Raw genomic sequence first — 27,302 nt, forward strand, 5'->3', positions numbered from 1 at the left:
TCAAATCAGGCAGAGAACCATGAGTCCAGGTCTTTGTCGTACATGAATCAGCCAATGAATGCCAAATTGGAGGAACAATTTAGTTGTTTGGGTATCTGTTGCCTTTCTTGTCTCAAAGATTCTGTACCAGCTGGGCGTGGTGGCTCACACCTGTAACCCCAACACTTTGGGAGGTTGAGGTGGTCAGATGGCTTGAGCCCAGGAATTCTAGACCAACCTGGGCAATGTGGTGAAACTCCATCTCTGAAAAAAAAAATACAAAAATTAGCCAGGCATAGTGGCATATGCCTGTGGTCCCAGCAACTCAGAAGGTTGAAGTGGGAGAATTGCTTGAGCAATTGAGGTTAAGGATGCAGTGAGCCATGATCATGCCACTGCACTCCAGCCTGCGTGACAGAATGAGGCCCCATCTCAAAGAAAAAAAAAAAAAAAGATTCTATACCTAACTGACGCCTATTCTCCTGTCTTGAGTCTGATAAGTCTGGAATCCCACAGTGCTTTCTCTTTGGTCTCCAAGATTTATATAAAGAAACCATGGTTAGGCCAAGAATCCTTGACTAAATGAAAAAATGAAGGCAGCCTGTCACTAACAACTTTATTAATTGGAAGCTAAATGAGAAACAAGATTGTTAGATTATAAAACCACTAAAATCAGTGACAGAGGCATGTATGGGTGATATGTCCATATTCAATTATAATTGTGCCACCATTCTCTTACTGATATTTTCTTGAAATTTTTGAGGTTACCTTTGACTCCTCCCCCATTGGTCTGTTTACAATTTCATATAAATGGTGTTGTACAGAATAGAGTTGTTTGACTCTGTCCTCTTTCACTCTGCATAATATTCTGAGATTCATCCATGTCGTGAGTATTCAGGTGAGGTTTTTGATGGTATTAAAATGGGATTAGTCCATTTATATACAAACACCCCAGTTCTCCTGGAACCTGAAATCATAGCCACTCCTTTTTCTTTCCTTTTTCTTTTCTTTCCTTCCTTCCTTCCTTCCTTCCTTCCTTCCTTCCTTCCTTCCTTCCTCCCTCCCTCCCTCCCTCCCTTCCTCCCTTCCTCCCTTCCTCCCTTCCTTCCTTGACAGAGTCTCGCTCTGTCGCCAGGCTGTAGTAAAGTGGTGCAATCTTGGCTCACTGCAGCCTCTGACTCCCTGGTTCAATGATTCTCCTGCCTCAGCCTCCTGAGTAGCTGGGATTAGAGGCATGCGCCACCATGCCCAGCTAATTTTTGTATTTTTTAGTAGAGACGGGGTTTCACCATGTTGGCCAGGCTGGTCTCAATCTCCTGACCTCGTGATCTGCTTGCCTCAGCCTCCCAAAGTGCTGGGATTACAGGCATGAACCACTGTGCCCGGCCCACTCCTTTTCATAAGAAATTAAGAACAATAGAAAAAAAGAACAGCGGCCAATGTCTTATACTTGGTGTATGTTTCTAATCACTAGTAATAAACATGGTAAGCTGGCTTGCGGCATTTGGCTCAGGCCTTATACCTAAGAAGGACCCTGCCTTCTTTTTAAAACCACTTTATTGAGTTATAGATCACACACCACACAATTTACCCTTTTAAAGTGTACAACTGAGTGATTTTTTTGTATATTCACAGATATGTGTAACTATCACCATGGTCAATTTGAGAACATTTTCATCATCTTGAAAAGAAGCTCTGTACCCTTTAGCTATCACTCCTTACACCCTCCCATCCCTGCCCCCCACATTTCTCCCAGCCCTAGTCAATGCACCTGTAAATCTACCCACTGTCTCTATGGATTTGTCCATTCTGGACATTTTATATAAATAGAATTATATAATATATGGCCTTTCTCTTAGCACACAGTTTTCTAGGTTCAGCCATGCTGTAGCATGAATCAGTACTTAGTTTTTGATGGCTGAATAATATTCCATCATATGAAAATGCCAGACTTTGTTTATCCATTTGTCAATTGATGGACATTTGGGTTGTTTCTACTTTCAGCTATTATGAATAATACTGCTGTAAACATGTGTGTGCAAGTTTTTGTACAGACAGAAGTTTTCATTTCTCTTGAGTATATACCCAGGAGTGGAATTGCTGGGTCATATGCTGACTCTATGTCAGTCATTTAAGGAAATGCCAGACTGTCTTCCAAAATGACCGCATCGTTTTGCAATATCATCAGCAGTGTGTGAGGGTTCCAATTTATCCATATCCTTGCCAGCACTTGTTATTATCTGACTTTTTGATTCTTGCCATCCTAGTGCATGTGAAGTGGTATCTTACTGAGGTTTGGATTTGAATTTCTCTGATGACTGATAATGTTCATCATCTTTTCATGTGCTTTTTGATCACTTGTATATTTTTCTTCAGATCCTTTGCCCATTTTTAAATTTGGTTATTTGCCTTTTTATTATTGAATTGTAACAGCTCTTTATATATTCTAGATCTAAGTCCCTTATCAGATATACAATTTCCAAATATTTTCTCCCATTCTGCAGCTTGCCTTTTTATTGGTGATACCCTTTGAAGCACAAAAGTATTTAATTTTGATTGAGTTCCATTCATCTATTTTTTCTCTTGTTGTGCATGCTTTTGGTGTTATATCTAAGAGGCCTTTGCCAAATCCAAGTTCATGAAGATGTATTCCTGTATTTTCTTTTAAGAGTTTTAGAGTTTTAGGTCTAGATCTTTGATCTATTTTGAGTTAATTTTGGTATAAGGTAATGGTCAAACTTTATTCTTTTGTATGTGGCTCTCCAGTTGTCCCAGTACTATTAGTTGAAAAAAATTATTCTTTTCCACGTTGAATGGTCTTAGCACCCTTGTAAAAAAAGTCCTTTGACTATAGTTGTATGGGTTTATTTTTGGACTTGCAATGCTGTTCCACTGACCTATATGTCTATCTCTGTGTTGGTACTATACTGTCTTCATTACCGTTGCTTTGTAGTAAGCTTTGAAATTGGGATGTTTAAGCCCTCCAACTTTGTCCTTTGTTTTCAAGATTGTTTTGACTATTATGGGTTTCTTGTGATTACATATGAAATTTAGAATCAGCTTGTCAATTTCTACAAAGAAGTTAGCCAGGATTCTGATAGGGATTGTGTTAAATCTGTCGGTCAGTTGGGAATATCACCCTCTTAGTAGTGTTAAGTCTTCTGATCCATAAACATAGGATGTTTTGCCAGTTAGATGTTTAGTTTTTTTTAACAATGATTTATAGTTGCCAGAGTGGCAACTACAGAGTGCGTTTTATCCTTTTATCTTGAAAGGATATTAGATTTTGTCAGTGCTTTATTCCTCTGTATTTTATTCTTTTTTATGCTAATGTAAGTGAAATTGTTTTCTTAATTTCACTTTTGAATTGTTCACTATGAGTGTATGGAAATGTAATTGATTTTAATATATTGCTCTTATATCCTGCAACCTTGCTGAGTTTATTCATCCACTCAAATAGTTTTTAGTGATTTCCTTATGATTTCTTAATATATGAGATTATATTGTCTATGAATAGATATATTTTTACTTCTTTTCCAATTTGAATACCTTTTATTTCTTTTTCTTGCCCAGTTGGCCCAGCTAGAATCTCTAGTACAACACTGAAGTGATGAGAGTGGATATCCTTGTCTAACTCCTGATCTTATGGGGAAAGCATCCAGAATTTCACCATTAAGTATGATGTTAGCTGTGGGTTTTTCATAGATGCCATTTGTCAGGCTGAGGAAGTTCCTTTCTATTCCTAGTTTGTTGAGTGTTTTATCTTGAAAGAATATTAGATTTTGTCAGTGCTTTTTCTTCATCTATTAAGATGATTGTGTGATTTTTGTTTTTTTATTTTACCGATAAGATGCATTACATTAATTAATGATTTTCAGATGTTAAACCAATTGGGCAGTCCTGGGATAAATTCCACTTGTGCATGGAGCATAGTTCTTTTTATGCTACTGCATTTAGCTTGCTAGTGATTTTTTTTTTTTTTTTTTTTTTTTTTAAGATGGAATCTCACTCTGTCACCCAGGCTGAAGTGCAGTGGCACAATCTTGGCTCACTGCAACCTCTGCCTCCTGGGTTCAAGTAATTCTCCTGCCTCAGCCTCCCTAGTAACTGGGATTACAGTGCCCGATACTACACCAGGCTAATTTTTTGTATTTTACACCAGGCTAATTTTTTGTATTTTTAGTAGAGACAGGATTTTGCCATATTGCAGGCTGATCTCAAACTCCTGATCTCAATTTGTCCGCCCAGCTCTGCCTCCCAAAGTGCTGAGATTACAGGCATAGCCACCATGCCTGGCCGGGTTTGCTAGCATTTTGTAGAGGATATTTGCATCCATATTCATAAGAAATACTTGTCTGTAGTTTTCTTGTGATATCTTTGTCTGGTTTTGGTATCAGGGTAATACTTGCCTAGTAAAATTAGTTGAGCAGTATTCCTTTCTCTTGTAGTTTTTGGAAGACTTTATAAGGAATTATTATTAATTCTTTTTCAAATGTTTGGTAGAATTCAATAATGTAGCCATCTGGGCCTGGGCATTTATTTGTGCGTAGTTTTTGGATGATTGATTCAATCTCTTGTTATAAGTATATTCATATTTTTATTTCTTCTTAAGTCAGTTTTAATAGTTTCTTTCTTTCTATGAACTTATTAATTTCATCTAAGGTATCCAACTTGTTGGCATGTAATTGTTCATAGTATTTCTTTATGATCCTTTTTTTCCTGTAAAAAAGGAAAAAAGGTAGTAATGTCCCCTCTTTCATATCTGATTCAATAATTTGAGTCCTCTCTCTTGTTTTCTTGGTTTATTTAACTAATGGCTTGTCAATTTCATTGATCTTTTCAAAGAACCAGCTTTTGGTTTTATGATTTTATCTATTGTTTTTCTATTCTCTATTTTATTAATTTCTACACTAATCTTTATTATTTCCTCCATTCTGCTAGCTTTAGGTTTAGTTTGCACTTTTTTCCCCCAGTGTTTTAAGGTGGAAGTTTAGGTTATTGATTTGAGGTTCGTTTGTTTTTCCTAATATAGGCATTTACAGTCATACATTTCCTTCTAAGCACTGCTTTAGCTGCATCCCATAAGTTTTGGTATGTTGTATCTTCATTTTCATTCATCTCAAAGGTTTCTCTTTTGATATTTTTTTCTTCAACCATTAGTTATTTAGGAGTATGCTGTACAATTTTTGCCTATTTGTCAGCTTCCCAATTTTTTTCCTGCTATTGATTCCTACTTTAGAAGAAACTTCTTCTATAGAAGAAATCAATAATTTTATCCTACTGTGGTAGAAGAACACATTTTGTATTATTTGTATCATTTTGAATTATTGATGTTTGTTTTATGGACTAGCATAGGGCACACCCAAGAGAATGTTCCATGTGCAGTTAAAAAGAATGTATAGTCTCTTGCTGAGTGCTGTGTTCTATAGATGCCTGTTAGGTCTATTTGGTTTATAGTGTTAAGTCTTCTGTTTCCTCTTTTTTCTTCTGTCTAGTTGTTCTTTCCATTATTGAGAGTGGAGTATTGAAATCTCTAACAATTATTTTTGATTGTCTATTTCTTTCTTTGTTTTTGTCCATTTTTGCTTCATGTATTTTGCTGCTCTTTTATTAGGTACATTTTGTTTATAATTCTTTATATCTTGATAGACCAAAATTTTTATCATTATGAAATGCTGCTGTTTATCTCTAGCAATATTTTTAGTTTTAAAGTCTATTTTATCAATATTAGTATAGTCATTCTAGCTTTCCTGTGGTTCCAGTCTGCATAATATATTTTTCCATCCTTTCACTTTCACTCTAATTGTATCTTTGAATCTAAAGTGTGTCTTTTGTAGACAGCATAGTTAAATTATGTTATTTTATCCAGTCTGATAATCTCTGCATTTTAATTGGATTGTTTAATCCATTCACATTTAATATTACCACTTATATAGTTGGATTTATGTCTGCCATTTTACTTTTTGTTTTCTATGTGTCTCATATCTTTTGTTCCTCTATTCCTTCTTTACTGATTTCTTTTGCATATTTTCTAATATAGCATTTAGTGAATATTTTCTAAGATAGCATTTAAACTTCTTTAATGATGTTTTCACCATATTTTAGAGTTATTTTTAACAGTTTTATTTAATTTTTGATGGACAGATAATTGGACATATTTATTGGATTCAATGTGATATCGCAATACATGCATACATTGCGTAATGATTAAATTCAGGTAAGCAGTATATTCATCATGTTATAAATATATTGTTTCTTTGTGGTGTGAACAATCAAAATCTCCTCTATTCCAGCTATTTTGAAACATACAATACGTTGTTGTTAACTATAGTCAACCTACTGTAAAATAGAACACCAGAACTTATTTATCCTAACTAACTCTAACATTGGGCCTGTTGAGCAATCACTCCCTATATACCCTCCCCTTCTTTCCTAGCCTCTGACAACCAGTATTCTGCTCTTACTATTTTTGAGTTAGTTTTTAGTAGCTTCTCTAAGGTTTACCATATACATCTTATTTGAATGAGCTTGTATTTATACTAGCTTAATTTCAGTGATATATGGAAATGTTACTCTGTGGGATGACAGTGGTTTTGGTAGGGTTCTCCTTCCCTGAGATGACAGTGGTTTTGGTAGAAGTCTCTTTCCCTGATCCTTTCTGGCTGTTAATCTCCACTAATTGCTGGATGGTTGCTATTCTTTCAACAGTACCCTTGGTCCTAAATTGCTCTACAAATTAATGCAGTCAAATTCTGTCCCCATTATAGGGATAGTTTCTGAAGTCAGTGTTTGATATTTCTTCTGATCCCAGGAGTACTTCTCCTGGCTGTCTTATTCCCCGGTTCTCCTCTGCTAACAATCTGCCTTATAGTCTAGCTTCTATATTCATTAAATTCATGAACCATCACTGGATTGCCCTTCAACACAACCTCCACTGTTCTTGAGAGTGCTCTTCGACTTGAACTTCTCGAAGCTCTGTTGCAACTGAAGTCAATTCCTTTGGGACAAGATTAGGAGCTGTCTGTTTTACGGGATGCTTCTCCCCCATGGGAAAATCTGAGCCAGGACTCTGAGACTGGGGATGGAGACAATGGCATCTTCTGAGTGATGTCCCCACTGAGTGCTTTGTGGAGGGGCAGCCAGAGATCCTCTTAACTTACTTCTCCTGCCATGCAACCACCACCTCACAAGCTGGGGCAAGATTGGTAGAACACCCACATTTTCAGTGGTGCCATGCCCAAAATACAGCCACCATTCCATGAGTAGGGGTTGTGTGGAAGAATGAAGTCCTGGTCTCTCCACTCCACTCACCTGGGACTTCGCCTCAGCAACAGGTAGTGGGAGCAGGATGAGAATCACTGAGCTCCTGCTCCTTCCAGGAAGAAAGCCCTGTGACTAGAAGGTGGTAAAGGGAGAGGAAGCCCTGTGTTCTTGGCTGCAGTCGTCTGGATTGGAGCCTCCATCTCCCCAAGCTTGGAGCAGGAGTAGAGGGAGGGAGCAGTCTTGGTTCAAATACCAGAGATTTTTACCTTTCTCACTAAGTTTTTATAGATTTTCCTGAATAGATGTTTCTTCATTTGCTTTTTGCCCTTAGGACCATTTCCAAGGGCTTGAAATGTTTTTTTTTTTTTTTTCTTTTACTTTTTATATTTTTTCTTGAGTTTCCCTGGGGAGCTCTTCATACCGTCATCCCAGAGGTCGGTCTCACTCCTTTCCTTTTAAATTAAATCTAAATCTCAGTATCAGCTGGTGCCACCACCAAATGCAAAGAAAGAATCCAAGGTCATGAGTGAGAAGGGGAGAAAAGAGGGACCCTGTAAACAGGCCCTGGCTTCTGTCATTACTCTCATCACAAGGAGGATGAGGGAGAAGAGAAGGTACACCCACATTCTCTGCCTTTGATACAGTGGCTTGGCCTCTAGTAAACTGGTTGCATGAGATTAGTGTTCTCACTTCTGGGGATGAAGTAAGGGGTGGGGTGGGCAGAGGGACATGAAGTTGTATTGAGAGGAATGGAGCCATCCCCTCTTTCATGCAGGCAGGACTCATGACCTGTAACAGAGTTCTCTGGAATGGCATGGCTAGAGAGAGGAATTTGAGCTTCCTATTGAGTGATGGGTAGAGAAGGATAAATGTCCAACCTTCAGATTCTGAAATGAAAGCAAAGCTTCAACATGTCTTTTCATCTCCAGAAAAGCCCATGTCTAGCCCATGCTAGTCCAGAGGCTGGACCAGTGTAGCAGCCTCTGAAGCACTGCTGCCTCCAGCTTCTCCCCTCCAATCCTTCCACTGCTCTGCTTTGCCACTGGAGTGATTTTCTAAATTGTGACTCCAGCCAGGCCCCTACCGAGACAGTCTCAACCTCTCCTCTAGCTCAGGGGCTGGGCTGTTCATCTCTTCCCTCACTGTAGAGCCCATAGGGTTTTTACCTGGTACAATTAGCCTCTCAATACACAAGAGTTGAATTGCATCAAACGTAGAGCATTGCATATCTATATAGTCACATTTACACTATACAGAAGCAAAGATCTTGTGGCAAGAATAAGCCTAGCACAATTCAAAAGCATCTAGAAGCCTCTATTAATGATGTCTGGGACCTGAGCTCAGATATTAGCTCATCACTGTATCTACTGGTGTGACCCGAGCCTACGCCCATCATTCAACCCAGCTTCAGTTCCCTCATCATGAAATGAAGGTAGTGCCTCAAATGTTGTTATGGGATTAAATGTGATAATGTAAGTAGAACACCTGGTACCGGTAAAACTTGAATTTGTTCATGCAAGCAATAAATACATATTTGGTGCCTGTTTGTCCCAGGGTCTGTTCTAGGAGTCAGAATATAGTAGGTAAGAAAAGAAAATCTGTCCTAATGGTACCCACACTTTAGTAGGAAAGATTGATAGTAAAGTTTCAAAATTATGTGTGTGTACACATATGCATATGTGTATATATACATACTATATATATATATACACACACACACATACCACAAACATAAATACACACATCATACACACACACATAACTTTCAGGTTGTGATAAGTGCCATGAAGAGAAATAAAGTAAGAGAAGGTGTTAGAAAGTGATTTGGCAGTTGAGACTCCTGTAGTTGGGAGTGGCTGGGAAAGGCCTTGGTAAGGCAATGACATTTGAGTACAGACCTGAATGAAATTAGCAAATGACACATAGCATTAATAAATATTTGTTGAGTGTGGATGAATACAAAGATCTGGGAGAAAGACATCCCAGGGAGAAGCAATAGGAAGTACAAAGGTCCTGTAACAGGAAGACACTTGTCATGTTTTAAAAGCATCAAGAAGACTCTGTAGCTGGGGGTGGTAGCTCAGGCCTGTAATCCCAGCACTTTGGGAGGCCAAGGCAGGAGGATCGCTCGAGTCCAGAAGTTTGAGACCAGCCTGGGCAACATAGTGAGACCCCCAATTGCTACAGAAACTTAAAAAATTAGCTGGGCATGGAGGCATGTGCCTGCAGTCCCAGCTACTCAGGGGGCTGAGGTGGAAGAATTGCTTGATCTCAGGAGGTTCAGGCTGCAGTGAGTCGTGATTGCACCACTGCACTCCAGCCTGAGTGACAGAGTGAGAACCTGTCTCAAACAAACAAACAAACAAACAACTCTATGAATATTTATGCTGAAGTGTTTAGAGATAAAGTATACTGATGTTTATAACTTAATTTAAAAATCATTAAAAAATAAGATGGATAGATAGAGGAGTGGATAGATATATGATAAATCTAGCATTGTGGAATTTCATTGTGTTCCATGCATGTTCACTGTGAAATTCTTTCAATTGTACTTTGTGTTTGAAAAATGTCATACTGGGATGTTGGAGGAAAAACATCAAGAAGGTTAGTGAGGCAAGAGCAGATTGAGCTAGTGAAGGAGAGAGAGACAGAGAAGATGAGGTCTCAGAGGCCTCTGTGACCGAGATCCTGGAGGGCCTTATGAGCAGTGGAAAGACACTGAAGTTTTGTTCCAGGATCCATGGGAAGCCTTCTGAGGATTTTGAACAGGGGAGTTTTATGATCTGATTGTATGATTGTAAAGGACTCTCTAGGCTGCTGTGGGGAGAAGTGGCTCTACCTAAGCAAGTATGGAAGTGAAGAGGGTGTCATGGGAGGTGGTGAGCCATGGTCAGATCCAGGGGACAGCCTGAAGGAGTTGCTAATGGATGAGGTGTGCAGAGCCATGCCAGGGCATTGGCCTGGGTGAGCAGGTAGACAGTGGTTCTGTTTCCTGAGATGGGGAAGATGAGGGAATGAAGTAAGTTTGGGTAACAGAGTGTGGGAGAGTGATGAGGGGGAGAAACATATACTGTTTCAGGCATGAAAAGCCCAAATAACAGACTTAGTAATAATCAATGGGAGCTGTTATTACTGTTTCCACCATACACACTTATGTAACGACGTCTGCAAACACACGTGCTTTCTCTGAGCTGGAGGTTCAGCCCTGTTCCTCCTGTTTTCTTTCCCTCACATTTTCTGCTCCCCTTGCTGCCCCACTCTTTCAACTTCAGGCTGCTGTCCAGTGACTGCTGGAGGCTCTGGTGATGGTAAAGGTAGAAACAAGGAACCAGAGGCAGCCCCTCTATGCCCCTCTGAGTATCAGAAAACCTCTGCTTAGGTCAGCACCTTTCTTAGTTTGGGGAATCTGGGTCAGAGGAAGTCCCTGGGTGAACCCAGGAGCACACAGCTGTCTGGGCTCAGCTCCTGCCCTTGCAAACCCTGCGGCCTTTGTGACTCTTGTAACGAGGCAGGCAGACGGGCTAGCAGGCAGTTCCAGCACACAGCTGGATGTGAGATTCAAAGATGCTGCAGAGAGAAGGACCAAGATCTCTGTCTGTTTTGCTGAGGATGTGACTCTGAGTCAAGATCTGAGTTAATTTGACCCATTTAGTGGTGCTGTCATTTCCCCACCTCCTTCCTTCCTTCCTTCTCTCGCATCACCTTGGTTAGAATAGCATTTAAAGACATTTGTCAGGTAACCAGCTGGGGAAGCTGATTTGACTGTTTGAGGCCTGCTCCCTGTAGAAGGCTGCCTCAGTCACTAAGAGCTAAATACATCCCAAAGCCACTGCATCTTACGGGGCCACAAGCATGGTCTTCTCAAGCCAGTTGCTTTCAGAGGGGAGCCCTGGTGCATGTGTGTGGTGGGGAGTGATGCGGAGTGAACAAGGGAGTTTCCTCCTGCTGCTCTTTGATTTTCCATGCCATCCATGGCCCTTGGAAGTGCACCAGCCTCTGGTAACAACATGTGCATAACTCTTATAGAGTACTATGTGCCAGACACTGTTGCAAGCACTTCATGTATATTAACTCACTTAATCCTTCTAATAACTCTGTAAGATAGGTTCTGTTTATTACCATTTCCATTTAACAGATGAGGAAACTGAGGCATAGAAAGAAAAAGTAGGTATCCCAAGGTCGCACAACTAAAAAGTGATAAAGCCAAATATTCTGAGCTTAACTATGTGATGGACAGGTGGATGAACAGATCAATGAAGATAAGATTGTCCACAGTGAATGGAGCAGATAGCCCCAAGAAAGCTCAGCATGGGGAAGCTATCTGCAGGCTAGAGAGAGAGAGGGGTTGCTTTTGTTACTCTTTTGCTCTATTAAAATAAAAAAAGTAAGAATTATAATGTTAAACATCTTTGTGCTTACTTTAAAATATTAAAACATTAATACCTGTACAAAATCAGTTTTCTACCACGTATGGACACTTCTTAGGGTAGAAACTATAAAACAGGTGGAATAAACTGTAGGCACAATCCCCTGCTCCCCAAAAAGTCTCTTCCCCAAATATCACTAGCTGTATGGTCCTTAAACCATACAGTTTAAACCACTTAAACTCTCTGCAGTTTAACATCTCTTCTCTGGACCCATCCTATAGGCCAAATCCATTAATAATTATAATCACAGTCATGACAGCTGCTGTCAACTGAATACCTGATGAATGTCTGTACTAAGCTATGTGCTTTTGTACAAGAACTTTTGTTTATTTGCTTTGAGACAGGGTCTCGCACTGTCACCCAAGCTGGAGTACAGCGGCATAATCATGGCTCACTGCATCCTTGACCTACCAGGCTCAAGTGATCTTCCTGCCTTGGGCCCTAGAGTAGCTGGCACCACAGGCACATGCTACCATGCCCAGCTAATTAAAAAAATTTTTTTTGGAGATGAGGTCTCACTATATTGCCCAGGCTGGTCTCAAACTCCTGGACTCAAGCGATCCTTCTGCCTCAGCCTCCCAAAGTGTTGGACTTATAGGCATGAGCCACCATGCCCAGCCTCTCTTCCTCTTATAAAGACACCAGCCCTAGGATTATGACCCCACCATTATGACCTCATTTAACGTTAATCACCACATTTACATTAATTAAAGCCTCTATCTTAAATACAGTCATGTTGGGGGTGAGGGCTTCAACATACAGATTTGAGGGAGACACAATTCAGTCCTTAACAATGAGCTTTGAAGAGTCTGGGTACCCTTAAAAATCCTGTATCGGATTTTGCACGGATGAGAGTCTGCATACATGATGTGGCCTCTCAAAAGATTAAAAATTACTAAAAGTATTATAAATGACAAAGAGGAAAAGGGCTCATAGAAAAGTAGAAATATTAATAGAACTTGTGTTAAGAGGTAGAAGAAAAAGAAAATTCTACAATATTGTCTTAATGAACATTAAAAAGTAGAGAACAAGAAGGGCAGTGGAAAAGGAGGATGTATCAGCATCCTCTTTACATTTTGAGAGGTTTGATGGTTTGCCTGAGGTCACAGGGTGGAGGATGGATCTGAGTCTATGACCCCAGGATCCTGAGCCCCAGCCCACCAGGCGTTCTGTCCATGTTCTCACCAGCTGTGTGCTCTGTCCTTCCCCAGAGAAGCCAGGGCCATCTGAGTGAGGCTTTTGAGCTGCCGCTTTGCTGACCTCAGATATGCTCTTTCCCTTGCTTTCCTTCCAGAAGTGGAGCAGATCGAGGCTATTGCCAAGTTTGACTACATGGGGCGGTCCCCGCGTGAGCTATCCTTCAAGAAGGGGGCCTCGCTGCTCCTGTACCACCGCGCCTCGGAGGACTGGTGGGAGGGCCGGCACAACGGCGTGGATGGACTCATCCCCCATCAGTACATAGTTGTACAGGACATGTGAGTGGAGTCGAGACTTCTGTGAAGAATGCTGAAATAGATTAGTGATGTCTGGAATGGGCACCATAGGGGAATGCTAGCTTGTATGCCAGCGATTTGCTCTCCTTGATATCATGCGCTTGGTCTTCTGTGAGAATGGGTAATATCTAACTTCCCTTTAAATGGTGATCCACTTAACAGACATCCAAATTCCTCCTTCTGAGCACACAGAAACAGTGTTGGGTGCCCCTGGCCTACATCCTGATGCAGCTGACAGCCCCCAGGGCGTCCATCACCCTGAATCAGTATCCAGGGGATCCTGCCATGTGCCTCCACCTCCTAGGCCTCCCCTGCCTACCATTCTATACTCCAGAGGTAGCTGTCTTAGGGGATAGGCAGAAGCATGCCCTTGTTTCTGATTAATAGGGTACTGTTTTTTAAAAAATAATTTCAGGGGTCAATAAAAAAGAGCCCTGCATCCCAAATGCCTAGTCCTACCACAAAAAGTCTGCACTTTCCATTCCTTTGAAAGCCATGGAAGCTTCCAGTGCACACATTCCTTGGGATCTCTGGTCAGGCTCGGCAGAACAGATTTACCATACATGCAGCCACCAAGCTGAGCCTCAAGGGAAGAGGATTAAAAGCCCACATTGTGATGGGAGAGAGGAGGTCTCAGCCAGAGAAAAGGCCAGGGCCATGCAGACTGCCAGAGGAATGCCATAGTGGAGGGCCCTCGGCAGCCTCCCGATGCCCGCAGACCTCTGAGATCAGGGACAAGTCACCACGGCAGAGGGCCATGGAAGGAGGCCAGCAGGGCACCCCTACAAGCTTGTGAGCCACGTCACAGTGGCCCAAGCCCTGGGTGGGGAGGTGAGGGGCAGAGGCAGCTTCTTCCTCCCTTGCTTAGCCAGAAGCTATTTCTCATGGAGTCACACAGAGACTCAGCACTCAGCCCTCGGTGCTCAGCCTGCAGACTCCATCCCCCCATTTCTCCAATACACGCTGCAACATTTAGTTTGTCCTAGCCTGGAGTTGCCCGGGAATGAACAAGCTAGAAGAGAAAAAAGGAGGAGGTAGGTGTGGGACAGAAGAGGGTCCCAGCTGCAGAAACTGACCAGGAGTGTTGCAATGGGCATGCATGGTGGGAAGGCACCCAGTGGGCAGTGGCCTAGCAAGCACTGTGGGCACAATGTAACCATAAGTTGTGTTAATTCAGCCCCTCAGACATGTATCAGGGAGCCCTGTATATGCTGGGTTCTCTGGGGCAAGGCGCCTCCAATTCATGTCTGTCTTCTCCCCAGGGATGATGCCTTCTCCGACAGCCTGAGCCAGAAGGCTGACAGCGAGGCCAGCAGTGGGCCACTGCTGGATGACAAGGCCTCCTCCAAAAACGACCTCCAGTCCCCCACGGAGCACATCTCGGATTACGGCTTTGGGGGGGTGATGGGCCGGTAGGATATGCGGATTCATTTTTTCCCTGCTAGTGTCAAGCCTGTTCATGTCTGATTTGGGAGAAGCACAAGGGCAGAGAGGAGAGAAGGAGCCTACTGCAGCCCCCTGTTCCCCACAAGATACGATGGGCACACTGGGCAGGCTGGCTGGCATTGGCCCAAGGTGGCCAGGTATAAAACAATCCAGCCTGTATTGCAGGGAGGAGGAGGAGGAAAGACATGTGTTGGGAACTCAGTGCTTTTTCGTTTAAAATAATAATAATGTGTGAGAGAGATACAAATTGGCAAGTATTTTTCCTACCTCTCTCCAGTTCCTGTACCTCCTTCCAGCTTTCTGTTGTAGAACTGAGTTGTTATATTTAAAAATGTAAAGTTCACATATTCCCTGAAATGCACTACATAAACAGAAAACTCACACCTACTCATGTGTTGAAGGAAATTGACACTCAACTCCACCCACTTATTTGGAGGGAGCAGTATTACCAATTTCTTCGCTCCCTACGTGTGGGCCAGGCTGTGTCACGTGACCTTTCTACCAGGCAAGGAGCAGTGCATGTCATTCTGAAAAACAGGTATAATCCAAAGTATATAATTGTCTTAAAAAAATTAATGACGAAATAAGAAGGAAAGAAAAGCAAAACTGACAGTTTCTCACTGCCTTTTTAGTCGCGGACTCAAAATGTCATATTCTGTGTTTTTTCCAGTGGAGGGGTCATGTGATCAACCCACACGTGTGGGTATTTGCAGATAGGCCCCCCAAAAAAATCAGTCGCAGTGGGAACACACAATTTCTGAACTTATTTCAGTAAAAATACTGATGCCTCTTTTCTGCAAATTCCACTCAGTTCAGCAGATAGCTCGGGGCACTATGGTAGAATTGGGAAGGGCAGGGAAGTAGAAGGCTGGGGTAGGTAGACAAAGAAGTTATGGTCCCCTGACTTCTAGGAGGACCATATCTTCTGCCTCTCTTTTCCTTTCCCTCGTCCCTCCCTCACCTTCATTCTTGTTCTTTCTTTCTAAATACTGCTTCCTCTCCAATACCTATGCTTTGGTTCTGCTGGGGCACCCACAAGCACTGCTTAGCTCAGCTGGTGGCACTAGGATCTGAATCACTGCTGGTCCCTAGTCATAATCCATTCCCAACACACAGTCCCTCTTCCTCTCCCCTTACCACGTCTAGCCCTTCAGACTCTTGGTGACCTCTGTAGGATGCAGCAAAATCTCCTGTGTATAGAACCTCTTATCTTCAAGGTGCTTTCAAACCCACTTGAAGCAAAGGTAAAAGGTGGGCAAAGGATCTTACTTAGACCCACTTAACAGATTAATAAAGTGGGCTTGAGAGAGGACACAGGAAAGCATGCGGCAGACACAGGGCAATAACTCACCCTCCTGAAACACACCCTAATCCCCTTTTCACTGCACCAGAGCCTCCCTGAAGTGGGAAAGGTATCCAAATGCACAAAAGGGCTGTCCAGCCATGCAGGGTTTACTCCTGAATGACTAGTTTTCGAAGATACAGAAAAGCCTCATAGAAGGAGCCCTCTTCTGGAGAGATTGGGGGTTGGGTGGCAACATTAGAGTGTCTTCAGTTCCCACGGGACCCCTCCTGTGCTTGCAGGGTGCTGGTAACTTTGGTACAGTCAAGCCTCAAAGCTTCGACCAATTAGAAGCCCCTCAGAATCATGGAAATGTCTGAACTTTTTCAGAGGGTATCATGAGCCCAACTAACCATCACCAAAGCGTTTCCAGGGTTGGAATCCTGTAGGCCTTGACTTAGCATGTAGACCAGATGCATTTTGCGGTTGGCAGCACAGCTATCTGTGGCCTGGAAGCACCGTGCTCCAAATGCTTTTGTGTTTGCACATTAGACCTCCCCCTGCTGCTGAGCTGTGTGCTGAGCCAGGTCTTTCATTGTGGAATTATGGGGTCTGGCTGAATGAGGCTTTACTGTACCCGCTCCTTAGACTAGCGTGTAGTGTGTGGCATGGGGTTGACTCACCCATTCTGAGACTTGCCAGGCTTGACCTCTGCCCCATGCCCCTCGCCCCCTGGCTCCTTTGCAGAGTGCGGTTGCGATCTGACGGAGCGGCCATCCCCAGACGCCGAAGCGGGGGCGACACACACAGCCCGCCCCGGGGCCTGGGCCCCAGCATAGACACGCCACCCCGGGCTGCTGCCTGCCCCAGCAGCCCCCACAAAATCCCCCTCACCCGGGGGAGGATCGAGAGCCCTGAGAAGCGGAGGATGGCGACGTTCGGGAGCGCTGGCAGCATCAACTACCCTGACAAGAAGGCGCTCTCCGAAGGGCACTCGATGAGGTCGACCTGCGGTTCCACCAGGCACAGCAGCCTAGGGGACCACAAGTCCCTGGAGGCCGAGGCCCTGGCAGAAGTAAGGGCCAGTGGGAAGGCAGACTGGGCAGCCAAATGCCCCAGAGGGCAGCGGGTGGGAATCCGTGGAGCGGAGAGCCACCTTGGCCTTTATGCCAGGCTCATGGCTAAGTCAGAGAACAGGAGAGTGAGTGGCTTCCCTGTCCCTTGCTGGGCTTCCCATGGGAATGGAGACTGGTTGGGAGCAGCCACTGCTGGGGTTCCTATAGAGGCTGAACACCCCCAGTGTCCAGGGCTGGAGAGGGCATTGGCCAGATTATGGGGCTGGGGTAATGGCAGGTCACTACACAAAGTGATATGATTCAGTTTTTCACTCATTCATTCACTCATTCATTCATTTCTCTCATCATTCATCTATTCATTGACAAATATTGATTGAGCATCTATCATGTGGCCATCACCATGCTAGCCACCAACAGTACAATGAAGACCTAAAATGGACTCAGGCACTGCCCACATGGAGCTTACAGTTTAAAGAAGAAAGAGACATCAACAAATACACACACATAGTTGTGAAATAGTTGTTTGATTGGGTGCCTTTAAGGAGTGGTCCAAAGTATTTTGAGAGCCTAAAATGTGAGGATTGCACCTAGGCACAGAGAGACTTCTCTTGGAAGGACTTGACCTGAGACCCAAAGGGTGGGCAGAACTAAATAGCTGAAGCTGCAAGAGAAGAATGTTCCAGGTTCTTCTCCAGTACTTAGAGAGTTGGCTTTTGTTTGTTTGTTTTGTATTTGGATGAAACAATCTATATGATTTTTACATTTGCCAAATGAATAGAACTGTGATTTGTTTAACAATCTGCATAGCTGGTTTCATGTGTTTTTTGACAGTTCGATCATATTTTGAGAAGTTTCCACTTTTTTGTCTCTGGAATTTGGTGTGGGGGCCCATTATGTATCCTCTCCGTAGTGTTCTCTCCCACATAAGGTAACAGAGACAATCGGAACCTTCTGGTCTGTGAGAATTTTACTGTGGAGAGTGGCCTTTGAATCCCTGTTCAAAAGGAGAAGGAGGAAGGGCGGGGAGCCATGAGCTGTGTTCTAGAGGAGGCCAGGCAGGGTTCCCAGGGAATACCCAACACAGAAACAGCACACCTAGCAATGAGTACTCCTGTTCACACCAGCAGGCTCTAGTTTGGCCCCATGCCCACTCCCAGGGGTCCCTGAAGATCAGTGCCGTCCAAGGAGGCATGCCAGCTGCTGGTCCCCCCATACTTTAGGAAACATGACCCTAGTACCCACCCATCATCTGGAAACTCTACCAGTCTAGAAAGTTCTACCAGTCTAGAAAGTTCTACCAGTTATGGTAGAGGATGGCCCGAGGCCTGCCCCAGGGCCCTTTACATTTATAAAGAATCAAATGTAGTCTAGAAAACTGTTTCTAAAAATAGCTGTCACAGCAGAGTAGTTCCACAGGACGCTAGGGAGTGGGTAGGGAATACATGTTCTGTGGTCATCGAGGTTTGGGGAATGCTGCTCTGACAAAGTTGAGTGGCTTCTCTGTGAGACTTCTTATAAAACCTTTAAAGCTGGAGCCCCCAGCCCCCGGGCCATGGATGGATCTGTGGCCTGTTAGCAACCAGGCTGCACAGCAGGAGGTGAGCAGCGGGAGCCATTATTGTGTGAGCTCTGCCTCCTGTCAGATCAGCGGGAGTATTAAATCCTCATAGGCTGTGAACTGTATTGTGAACTGCGCATGTGAGGGATCTAGGCAGTGCTCTCCTTAGGAGAATCTAATGCCTGATCTGAAGTAGAACAGTTTCATCCCGAAACCATCCTCCTGACCCCTGTCCGTGGAAAAATTGTCTTCCATGTAAACGGTGCCTGGTGCCATAAAGATTGAGGACTGCTACCTTAAAAGATGTGCATTGTGAATCTCCAAGAAAGAAAACAGGGCATGCCCCATATCCCAGACTTCTTTGACCTTCATTCATGGAGCATGTTACAAGACCTGCCCCTAGAATGTACTTGGGGATTGCTGCATGTGTTCTCAGTTAGCAGACGGATCTGCACCCTCTCTAGTTTGACAGCTGCCATCCAAGACCCCCTTTCACTAACAGAGGTCAAATAGGGAATTGTGGTAAATGATATGTAAATAGCCCACTGCCACTGGAGAGCTTCCAGCCTCGGCATTGGCTCTGATGAGCCCTTGGCTTTGCAGGCTGCAAAGGGGAGTGGCAGCTGAAGAACCCCAAGTAGTAGGTCGAGTGACCCAAATTTCTCTGGTCTCAAAATATCCCTTATGATTTAGATGTGAACCCACTTAAAAAGGCTCTTTGTGGAACTTGCAACATGACCATCCAAAGTGGGAAGATCGAATTGAGGAGGAGATGAAAAGCAATCGTGGTCCCCACTCTGTCCCCCAGGGCCTCTCTGCCGCTCAGCTCTGGAGACTCGCAGCATCACCTCTCGGACTAATGCAAGGCTGCAGCCTAAACAACTCGGCTGATCTTTCTCTGAGCTTTCTGTCTTTCCGCTCACTCTGCTGGGGTAGGATGGTGGTGGGGGTGGTGGTGATGGTGGTAGAGGGGCAAAAATTACATTTTATTTATTAAAGTTTCACTTTGCAGCTCATGCTGGACTAGAGCAAATAGAGAGTAGTGAGGTCAACAGGGGGCTTCCTTCAAGCAGAGTGGTTGATGATTGGGTGACTCGGCTCCAGGAAAGTGGGCTGTGTCACTGCAGGGCTGGCACATAGCAGAGAGGGAGAGGGGTCTGCCTTCCCTCCCTTCCTGCAGAAAATTGCCCCCAAAGCACCTCCTTTTGAATAAGGCACAAAAGACCCTTTCTTAAAGTTGCCAGTGTTCTGGGGCAAGGGATGAAATATCGTGGAGAAATATACAAGCTAATATTAGCCATTAGCCAGACATCCATAGTCCCCTAAAAAAAAGGATAGGCTGTGACAATGAGGGGAGTAAGAGCTCAGGACCCTGACCCCAGCCAGATTGAAGCCTGCCATGGGGCCTAGAGCAGGCAGGAAGCCACCTGCAGACAGGGGAAAGAGAATGTAAAAGACCAAGGTAGAGAAAGGGGCCGGCCCCAGCATCTCCAGGCTCCATCCCCACCATCTGTTTCACCAGACTCATACTTTTTATTTTTTTTAGGATGTGCAATAAAGCAAGCCTGTCTTAATAGTCATCATTCCTCCATGAGGTTATGCACAGAACCTACCAGTGGTGGCTTAGGCAGTATCCCTCACGGTGCCCTCGATCGCTAAGCCAGTTGGGATCTGGCCCAGCTGAGCCGGGGCAGCTCCTCTCACGTCTGTGGGATGCGGAGGCATCCCTGTCAACAGTCATGGGAACCTGTGGGGCTCTTGGGCTAGAAGGATTTTGTAAACCACTGTCTGGCAGTTTACAAAACTTCATCATATCCATTATCTCACCCCATCTTCACAGTAAATGTCTGGGATTGTAATAGATGAACAAAATATGGTGCAGAGTGATCGAGATTTGCTCAGGGTCACATGGTCAGCAACTGGCCACAGAGTCTTTTTACTCAAAAGTCCGGGGCCCTGTGGCCTGTCCAAGGGTTCTTGGGTTAAATGCTGCCTACCAGCGACAGCACCACCTTGGGCATGAGGGGACGGGAGCTGAGGGAAGCTGCCCTGGGGCATGGTGAGCCCAGGCTGCCCTGGGCGGTGGGGAGCTCTCTCTCTCTGAGTACTTCAGATTGCTGTCCTCCTGGTGAGCTCTCAGATATTATAACATCCTTGGGAATTATGTAGGCAGAAGATTTTTCTTGCCTGTTAAAATTTCCACTTTTTAAAAAACAAAATTTTCTGATTATAATACAGAGAAGAGAGTAGCAGTCCCTCTATTCTGGGATGGGCACTGTGAACATTCTGATACATAATCTCCAAGAAATTTTTCTGTGACCAAGGATTTTTTTAAAAACTAAAAGTACTGAACTGCCTGGATTCAGACTTGGGCTATGCTGCTAATTAGCTGTGTGACCTTGGGCAAGTTACTTAACCAGTCTGAGCTTCTGTTTCCTCACGTGTGACATGAGCATAAAGGTAGTTCCTACCTTAGAAGTGTGAAGATTAAATGAATTATTAGGGGACAGGGTTTGGATTGGTGCTTAGTGTTAGCTATTATTGCTACTGGTATTGTCATTAGTATTTTTGAGTGCTTACTCTGTGCCAGGGGTCACACCAGGCTCTTCACAGGGACTGTATCATTTAATGCACTCATCAACTCCCTGAGGTCCATATTATAATGATGTGCCATTTACAAATGAGGATTCTGGAGGCTCAGAGGGTGAGGGAACTTGCATAAGGTCACATAGCAAGGGAAGTGGTAGAGCCAGGATTTGAATCCGTGTCTGTCTGACTCCAGAGCCTGCCCTCTTTGTCAGTAGTCTGACCTGCCCTTATTAAATCTATTTCCTGTGCAAGGCAGCATGCAGGGGATATCCACATTGGTTCTCCCATGGGATTATAAGACATCCTGAGGACTTAATCTCCATCCCTGCCGCGAGGCTTCTGGGGAACCTCCCTAAGAAGGGAAACTGCTTAGCAGACAGGAAGGACATGACTCCAGGTCTCCAGAATCTGCTGACCCCAGCTCTCTCTGTCCCCAGGACATCGAGAAGACCATGAGCACGGCTCTGCACGAGTTGCGGGAACTCGAGAGGCAGAACACCGTCAAGCAGGCGCCAGATGTGGTGCTGGACACCCTGGAGCCCCTGAAGAACCCGCCAGGCCCCATCAGCTCGGAGCCCGCCAGTCCCCTTCACACCATCGTCATCCGCGACCCCGATGCCGCCATGCGCCGCAGCAGCAGCTCCTCCACCGAGATGATGACCACCTTCAAGCCAGCCCTGTCCGCCCGCCTGGCTGGCGCCCAGCTCCGCCCGCCCCCTATGCGGCCCGTGCGGCCGGTGGTCCAGCACCGGTCCAGCAGCAGCAGCAGCTCGGGCGTGGGCAGCCCGGCCGTGACGCCCACCGAGAAGATGTTCCCCAACAGCTCAGCGGACAAGTCGGGCACCATGTGACCTGCAGGATGGGCCGCACCGCCATGGCCCACTGTGGCTCACCACGGCCCGGGGTGGCCTTGGTGGCTTCCATGTGCTTCCCAGTGACCCTGGCCTTGGAGGGCAGAGGTCAGTCTGGGAGGGTGTGTCTGTGCAGAGCTGAGGCCCAGGCACTGGCTGCAGCTCACGTCCAGCCATGGGAATCCTACAGACCTCTCGCGTGTCAACAGATGCCCAGAGGAGTGCTGGAGCTGGAGCAGCCCCAGCCACAGCATTTCCTAACATGGAGGCAAAATACCACATGGCTTCTCCCGCATATCGTCACTGGAAACTTCCTCTCTCGACATTCTCTCTACATACCTATATGTGTGTGTATATCGACACGTGCATATATACACATGTATATGTATGTATGTGTCTGTAGGTGTGTGTATATATATATATTTATGCATCTATATACATATACTAGATCTGGACACACACATACTAAGTGTATATAGTATCTCCTTTTTCTTTTTATGAAACTTAGATTTACCTCAGACCCATGCCACCAAACATCTCCCGCCGAGTTATTTGGTGGGATTTGCAGGGACTTTTCTGGGAGAACTTAGAGGCCCATAGTAACTGCGAATGAAGCAATATACCACTAACCTGCAGAAAAACACAAACGAAAACAGACTCCCACTGTCTCCAGAAGTCGTGGCCTTCCAGAACAGTCTGCCCCTCAAGGAAGGGTGAGGCAGGCAGTACCCCCAAGCAGGCTGCTCCCAGAGGTGGGGAACCCTTCATAGGAAACCCCCACCCCCGTCCACCCCAGAGACCCTGCCCTTCCACCCGGAGGCCAAAGGCCAACAGTACTCCCGAAGGCATGGGAGAAAGTTGGCGAGAAGACCCCAGACTACCACATCCTTGTGTTTGTGTGTAGAGGCAGGGGATAGTGAGAACCTAAGCCCCATCATAGCACAGTATTACATGTGGTTGGGAAAAAGGGAAAAATAAAAATACAGTGGTGTGGAATACTTCAAAACCTAGAAACGCTGTAGGAATAAATCTGTGGTAACTATAGAGGTTTAACTTATATCATTTTCAAACTATTTAATTTTTTCTTTTCCTGGTTCTACTAATTATACTGTGTCAGATTTGGAACTAAACAGGCAAGGAGACTTTGAGTCACATCGTTTTCATTTTAAATCAGGCTGTGACGCACTGTGGCTGGTGCCGTCTTGCATGAAACGCATGAGCCGTGAGCGCCCAGTTCAGACTGGGGCCAGGGAGGGGCAGTCCTTGACACTTTCTGTCCTAGAGGACACTGTCGGTTGAGTTAATACAAGTGACATAGCTTCCCTTCCCTCCCTCTTCACTCACTCCCTCCAGAACATTTAGTGTAGATGAAAATGTGGTGATAGAAATGGGTGCATGATCTTCATGTGTAACAGCAAGGCCTTTGCCTTTTGGCCGAGTAAAGCCCTTCCGGGTCACTCTCCTTTGATTTCATTTTACCTCGTCTTCTGATCACTTCCAGAGATGAGCTGTTTCTGGATAATGGCACATAGGCGAATCTGTGTGCCCTGTGGGCCACTGTTACTTACCCTCTCCTGCCAGACCCAGGGGCTTTTCCCTACTCTTCCCAAGCTTCCTCTCTCTCGAGGACAATGAAGTTTGAAGTCAAAAGGCCCAGAGTCTGAGTCCCAGCCCCAAGCACTTAGGAGCCTTGTGACTTAGGGTTTGTCACTTCACCTCATTGAGCCTGGCTTTTCTGCTCCATAAAATAGGGTAATAAAGGTCAAACAGCAGTGAGCAAGCTGTGTACACTGGAAAACATTGAATCAATACAATGCTCTTGTGATTGTCATTAGTAAGGTAAGTCTTAGATCAGAACCCTTCAGCCCTTCTATTTGAAACCTCCCAATGGTATTTCAGAAGTGAGCAGTGGAATTTTCCTGCCATCTTAATAAGAGCCCTGGATTCCATCATTAACATTTCAGCCCATTGGATTAAGTGGTGCCTTCTCCTCTGTTCCCTGACAAAAAGGTAAATACACCCAAAGGGAGGGACCTAGTTAAGTCACTGGCACCTAGATGTGTTAGGAGGGTAAAGCCACTCTACCTTGTCTGAAGGACTGGACTTGACACCCCACAATGGAAGGGAGCATCAGGAAAGGAACAGAAAAAGGATCTCAGGGAGAGGCCGGTGTCAAACTTGACCTCCCTTGTTTGGCCTAGAATGAACCCTTCTCTTTAGCTCCTGGATACGAAAGGCCATCTGCCTTGGAGCACAGAAAGCTATTGCCATTTTACAGCTTAAGAGAGTAAGGCCTTGGGCTATGCTGTGACCTGCCCAAAATTTGACACTGGTTAAGAGCAGAGGCTGCGTCAGGCTCTTAAAGTCATGTGTTCGCATGCTGGACGCTATACTGTCCAGCCAGGACACAAGACTTCTGATTTCTACCCTCAAGATACTCCCAGATCCTAAATCCAATAGCCTCCCAGGCAAAATATAGCAATCTCTGCCACAACTACCAGATTAAAAGCAACAATCAGAGTAGAAAAATCTGTTGCCTGATATACATAACACCAATCAGACCATGTGGATTTTTCTCTGAATTGACTGATTTTGTTTTTTTCTTACTGAAAATGGACCTGCCTTTCACTGAATTTTCTGAGGGCAGAGTCTTAGCTGTTTTCTTTAAGCACCTATTTTTTTTTTCCATTGGGAAATGGCTGATGAGTTCACATTTAGGGATGTACACACGCAGATGGCAGACGTCTCCTCACTCATCCAGCCCCAAATCTGAGCCTTGACGCCGGCCAAGTGGAAAAATACTTCCCCGCCCCCCTCCCCTGTTCCCACTTCCTCATCTGGCACTATGCATGTCTCAGTCACCCTCCACAGCACTCAGTGCCATCAACGTTCCCTGAACATTGGCTTTCTCTTTCTGACTCCTGCCTGTTTTAGTCCACTATATATTGCTGTATTTGCTTAAATGCTGGAAAGTAACTGTTAAAATGTGAAATTGTAATTTTTAAAAAGGCTACAATTAAATTTTAGCCAATGCCACTCACCAAATCTTTGCACCTAGTAGATAGATCAATGTAAAAACAAATACCTAACTGTACAGTGAGTGTGGGGGAAACGTAGTAACCTAGTTAGTAGTCTTCAATATAACCAATTGTACAAGGGGAAGTGGTGTTTACCTACTTGTTCATCACCATTATTGAAAGCCGTACTGATCAGTTAGTTGACAACGGGCATTTTTTTTTTCTTTGCTTCATGGAATGATTTCTTTTCTTAACCTTCGACTTATCCTGAGGTCAAGCCTTTTGTCTTTATGTATAACCGATGTTCAATCTATTTTAGGAATGAACCAGCAAGTTGTTCATTTAAAACTGACCAAAGACAATTAATTCCTGGTCTAGTTTCCTGGGCCTTGTGGCTCAGTTGCCGCTAAAGAGCTTTCTGGATAAAATTGAGAACAAGCTGTGCTTCCTACCCCACTCTCCCCCTCCCCTTTTATTCCCTTTTCCTCTTAAAGAGCTGCTCTGAGCTGTGGGATTCTATGAAAAATTCTTGCCTTTCCTTGTTTCAGTGCTAACGATTTCTCACCTTGAAGCGCCTTTTGAACCCCGGACAGAGTGCACAATTGGAGGGAATTGCGAGCTTGGGAATTAGACTTTGGAGTCTTTTCTCTGAAGTCACCAGGCCAGGGGTCAGGAGAGAGATGGATTCCCAAGGGATGAAAGGTTTCTATTCAATGAAGAAATCGGAGTGGGAAGAGACGCAGGGAAATTGAGCCATATTTTGGCTATCGGCTGGAACCAGCAGTTCAGAGATCTGCCTTATAAACACTTAAAACTGGTTTGTGGTACACAAAGAGGAGCCAGTGTGGGAAGGGGCCTTTATGTGGGGCTTTCTTCTCTGTTGGAGTCCCTTGGAGTGCCTTGTTGGGTATATTTCTTTGTCATTCAGGAGGCACAAATGTGGAGGACTTCTCGTGACCTGGTCGTGATATGGCACTCAGTGCATGTACACAGCTAATGGAAAAACATGAGGACTCGGGTAATGGTTCTTCCTCTCAGTCTTTCTATTCCTAACTTTTCACACATTCAGATGGTTCCACACTAGAGCAAATGCCTCACTCTCCTGAGAAACCCAGAAAGAAGAGTGGCTGGCTCACAACCATGGGGTTGGCCCCTGCTGGGCTGGGAGTGGGGGTGGTGGCCGGGAGGAAAGGCAGAAAGGGGTGAGCCGAGGTGTTGCCTAGCTGATTTTCTGCTGTGCAGAGCTAACGCTGACATTTCATGTCAACTTCCCCGGTTCTCTGGGGTCTCCTCTCCTCTGAGCAGCCACACAGAGCATTCCCCACATATCCAAAGCTGCCCAGGGGAGCCGAGAGAAGGGACTTTGCTGTCAGGTCCAAGCCCTCCTGACCTCCCTGAGATTGATCTGCCAGTGTCCCACTGTCCCTCTGGGACTGGCCACATGGCCATTGCTGCCCCTTGTTGACACCTCCTTTCTGTGTGAACTGTCCCCGGCAAATAACAAAGCTGTTCCTTGAACCAGAACAACCAGAGTGCACTTTTCCTTCCTTAGACGGAAGTAGATCCTGGCTAGGGTTTCTGCCCAGGCCCTTGTTCCCGGCAGTGTGACTGTTTACATGGTTTGGCAATAGGTTTGATTCTGATTGCTTCAGAGTGGCTGGTCTATTTCGTTTCCTTTGGTTTCCTTCCTCCCCAAATTGTGACAGGAAAAACAAACCAAAACCACCCTAGGAAATTGCTGGTTGCCTGTCCCCATGTGATGATAAATGTTGCCCTCTTCTGGATATCGTTTCTCTACCTTACGACCAAACGCCCGTCCTATAGAGTGTCTGATTGGATCCTCTGTCGCGTATTCTGATGGTGCCTGCTGGTTTGACGTGGAGCTATCCTGTGAAATAAAACAGCTTAACTTTTCTCAAACATGCTCCAGTGGTTTTTGAAAGGGCGAGGTGGCACATCAGGGGTGGAGAGGTCCTGGGGGGACTCCCCGTCCTCCAGTCCACACTGTCTGCCTGCTTCCCCTAGGAACCACCTTTGAAATGTCCATTAGCTCAGATCCAACAAGGTGAAGGTAAGGTTACAAGGAGGACCACTTCCATTGTAGAGCTAACTGAAGAAGGTAACTAACTGTAGGATGATTCCTGGGAAAAGAGGGTTTGGAAATGTCAAAGCAAAGGCAAGTTGGGAGTAGTAGCTGTCATCTGCAGAAAGTGTCTTCAAAAGTTTAAGATAAATTATCAGAGGCCACTGGGTACTGATGCATCAAGGCACATGCAACATTTTGATATTCATTGTCTACAAATGTCATACAACCTCTTGGA

At 44.8% G+C, this 27,302-nt stretch overlaps 1 protein-coding gene across 2 annotated transcripts in view; it reads left to right on the forward strand.

Moving 5' to 3' along the window:
* The window catches only part of SRGAP3 (SLIT-ROBO Rho GTPase activating protein 3), a 267,299-nt gene extending 240,398 nt beyond the window's left edge, over positions 1 to 26,901 (forward strand). For both annotated transcript variants that reach the window (XM_025375437.1, XM_025375438.1), the window contains exons 19-22: positions 12,964 to 13,144; positions 14,425 to 14,574; positions 16,638 to 16,965; positions 21,551 to 26,901. In XM_025375437.1, the coding sequence (XP_025231222.1) occupies positions 12,964 to 13,144; positions 14,425 to 14,574; positions 16,638 to 16,965; positions 21,551 to 21,964 (1,073 nt within the window). In that variant the 3' untranslated portion in view covers positions 21,965 to 26,901. The remainder of the gene's footprint in view (positions 1 to 12,963; positions 13,145 to 14,424; positions 14,575 to 16,637; positions 16,966 to 21,550) is intronic.
* Positions 26,902 to 27,302: the final 401 nt, after the last annotated feature.

Source organism: Theropithecus gelada, chromosome 2 (assembly GCF_003255815.1).
Source record: "Theropithecus gelada isolate Dixy chromosome 2, Tgel_1.0, whole genome shotgun sequence".
Taxonomy (NCBI): domain Eukaryota; kingdom Metazoa; phylum Chordata; class Mammalia; order Primates; family Cercopithecidae; genus Theropithecus; species Theropithecus gelada.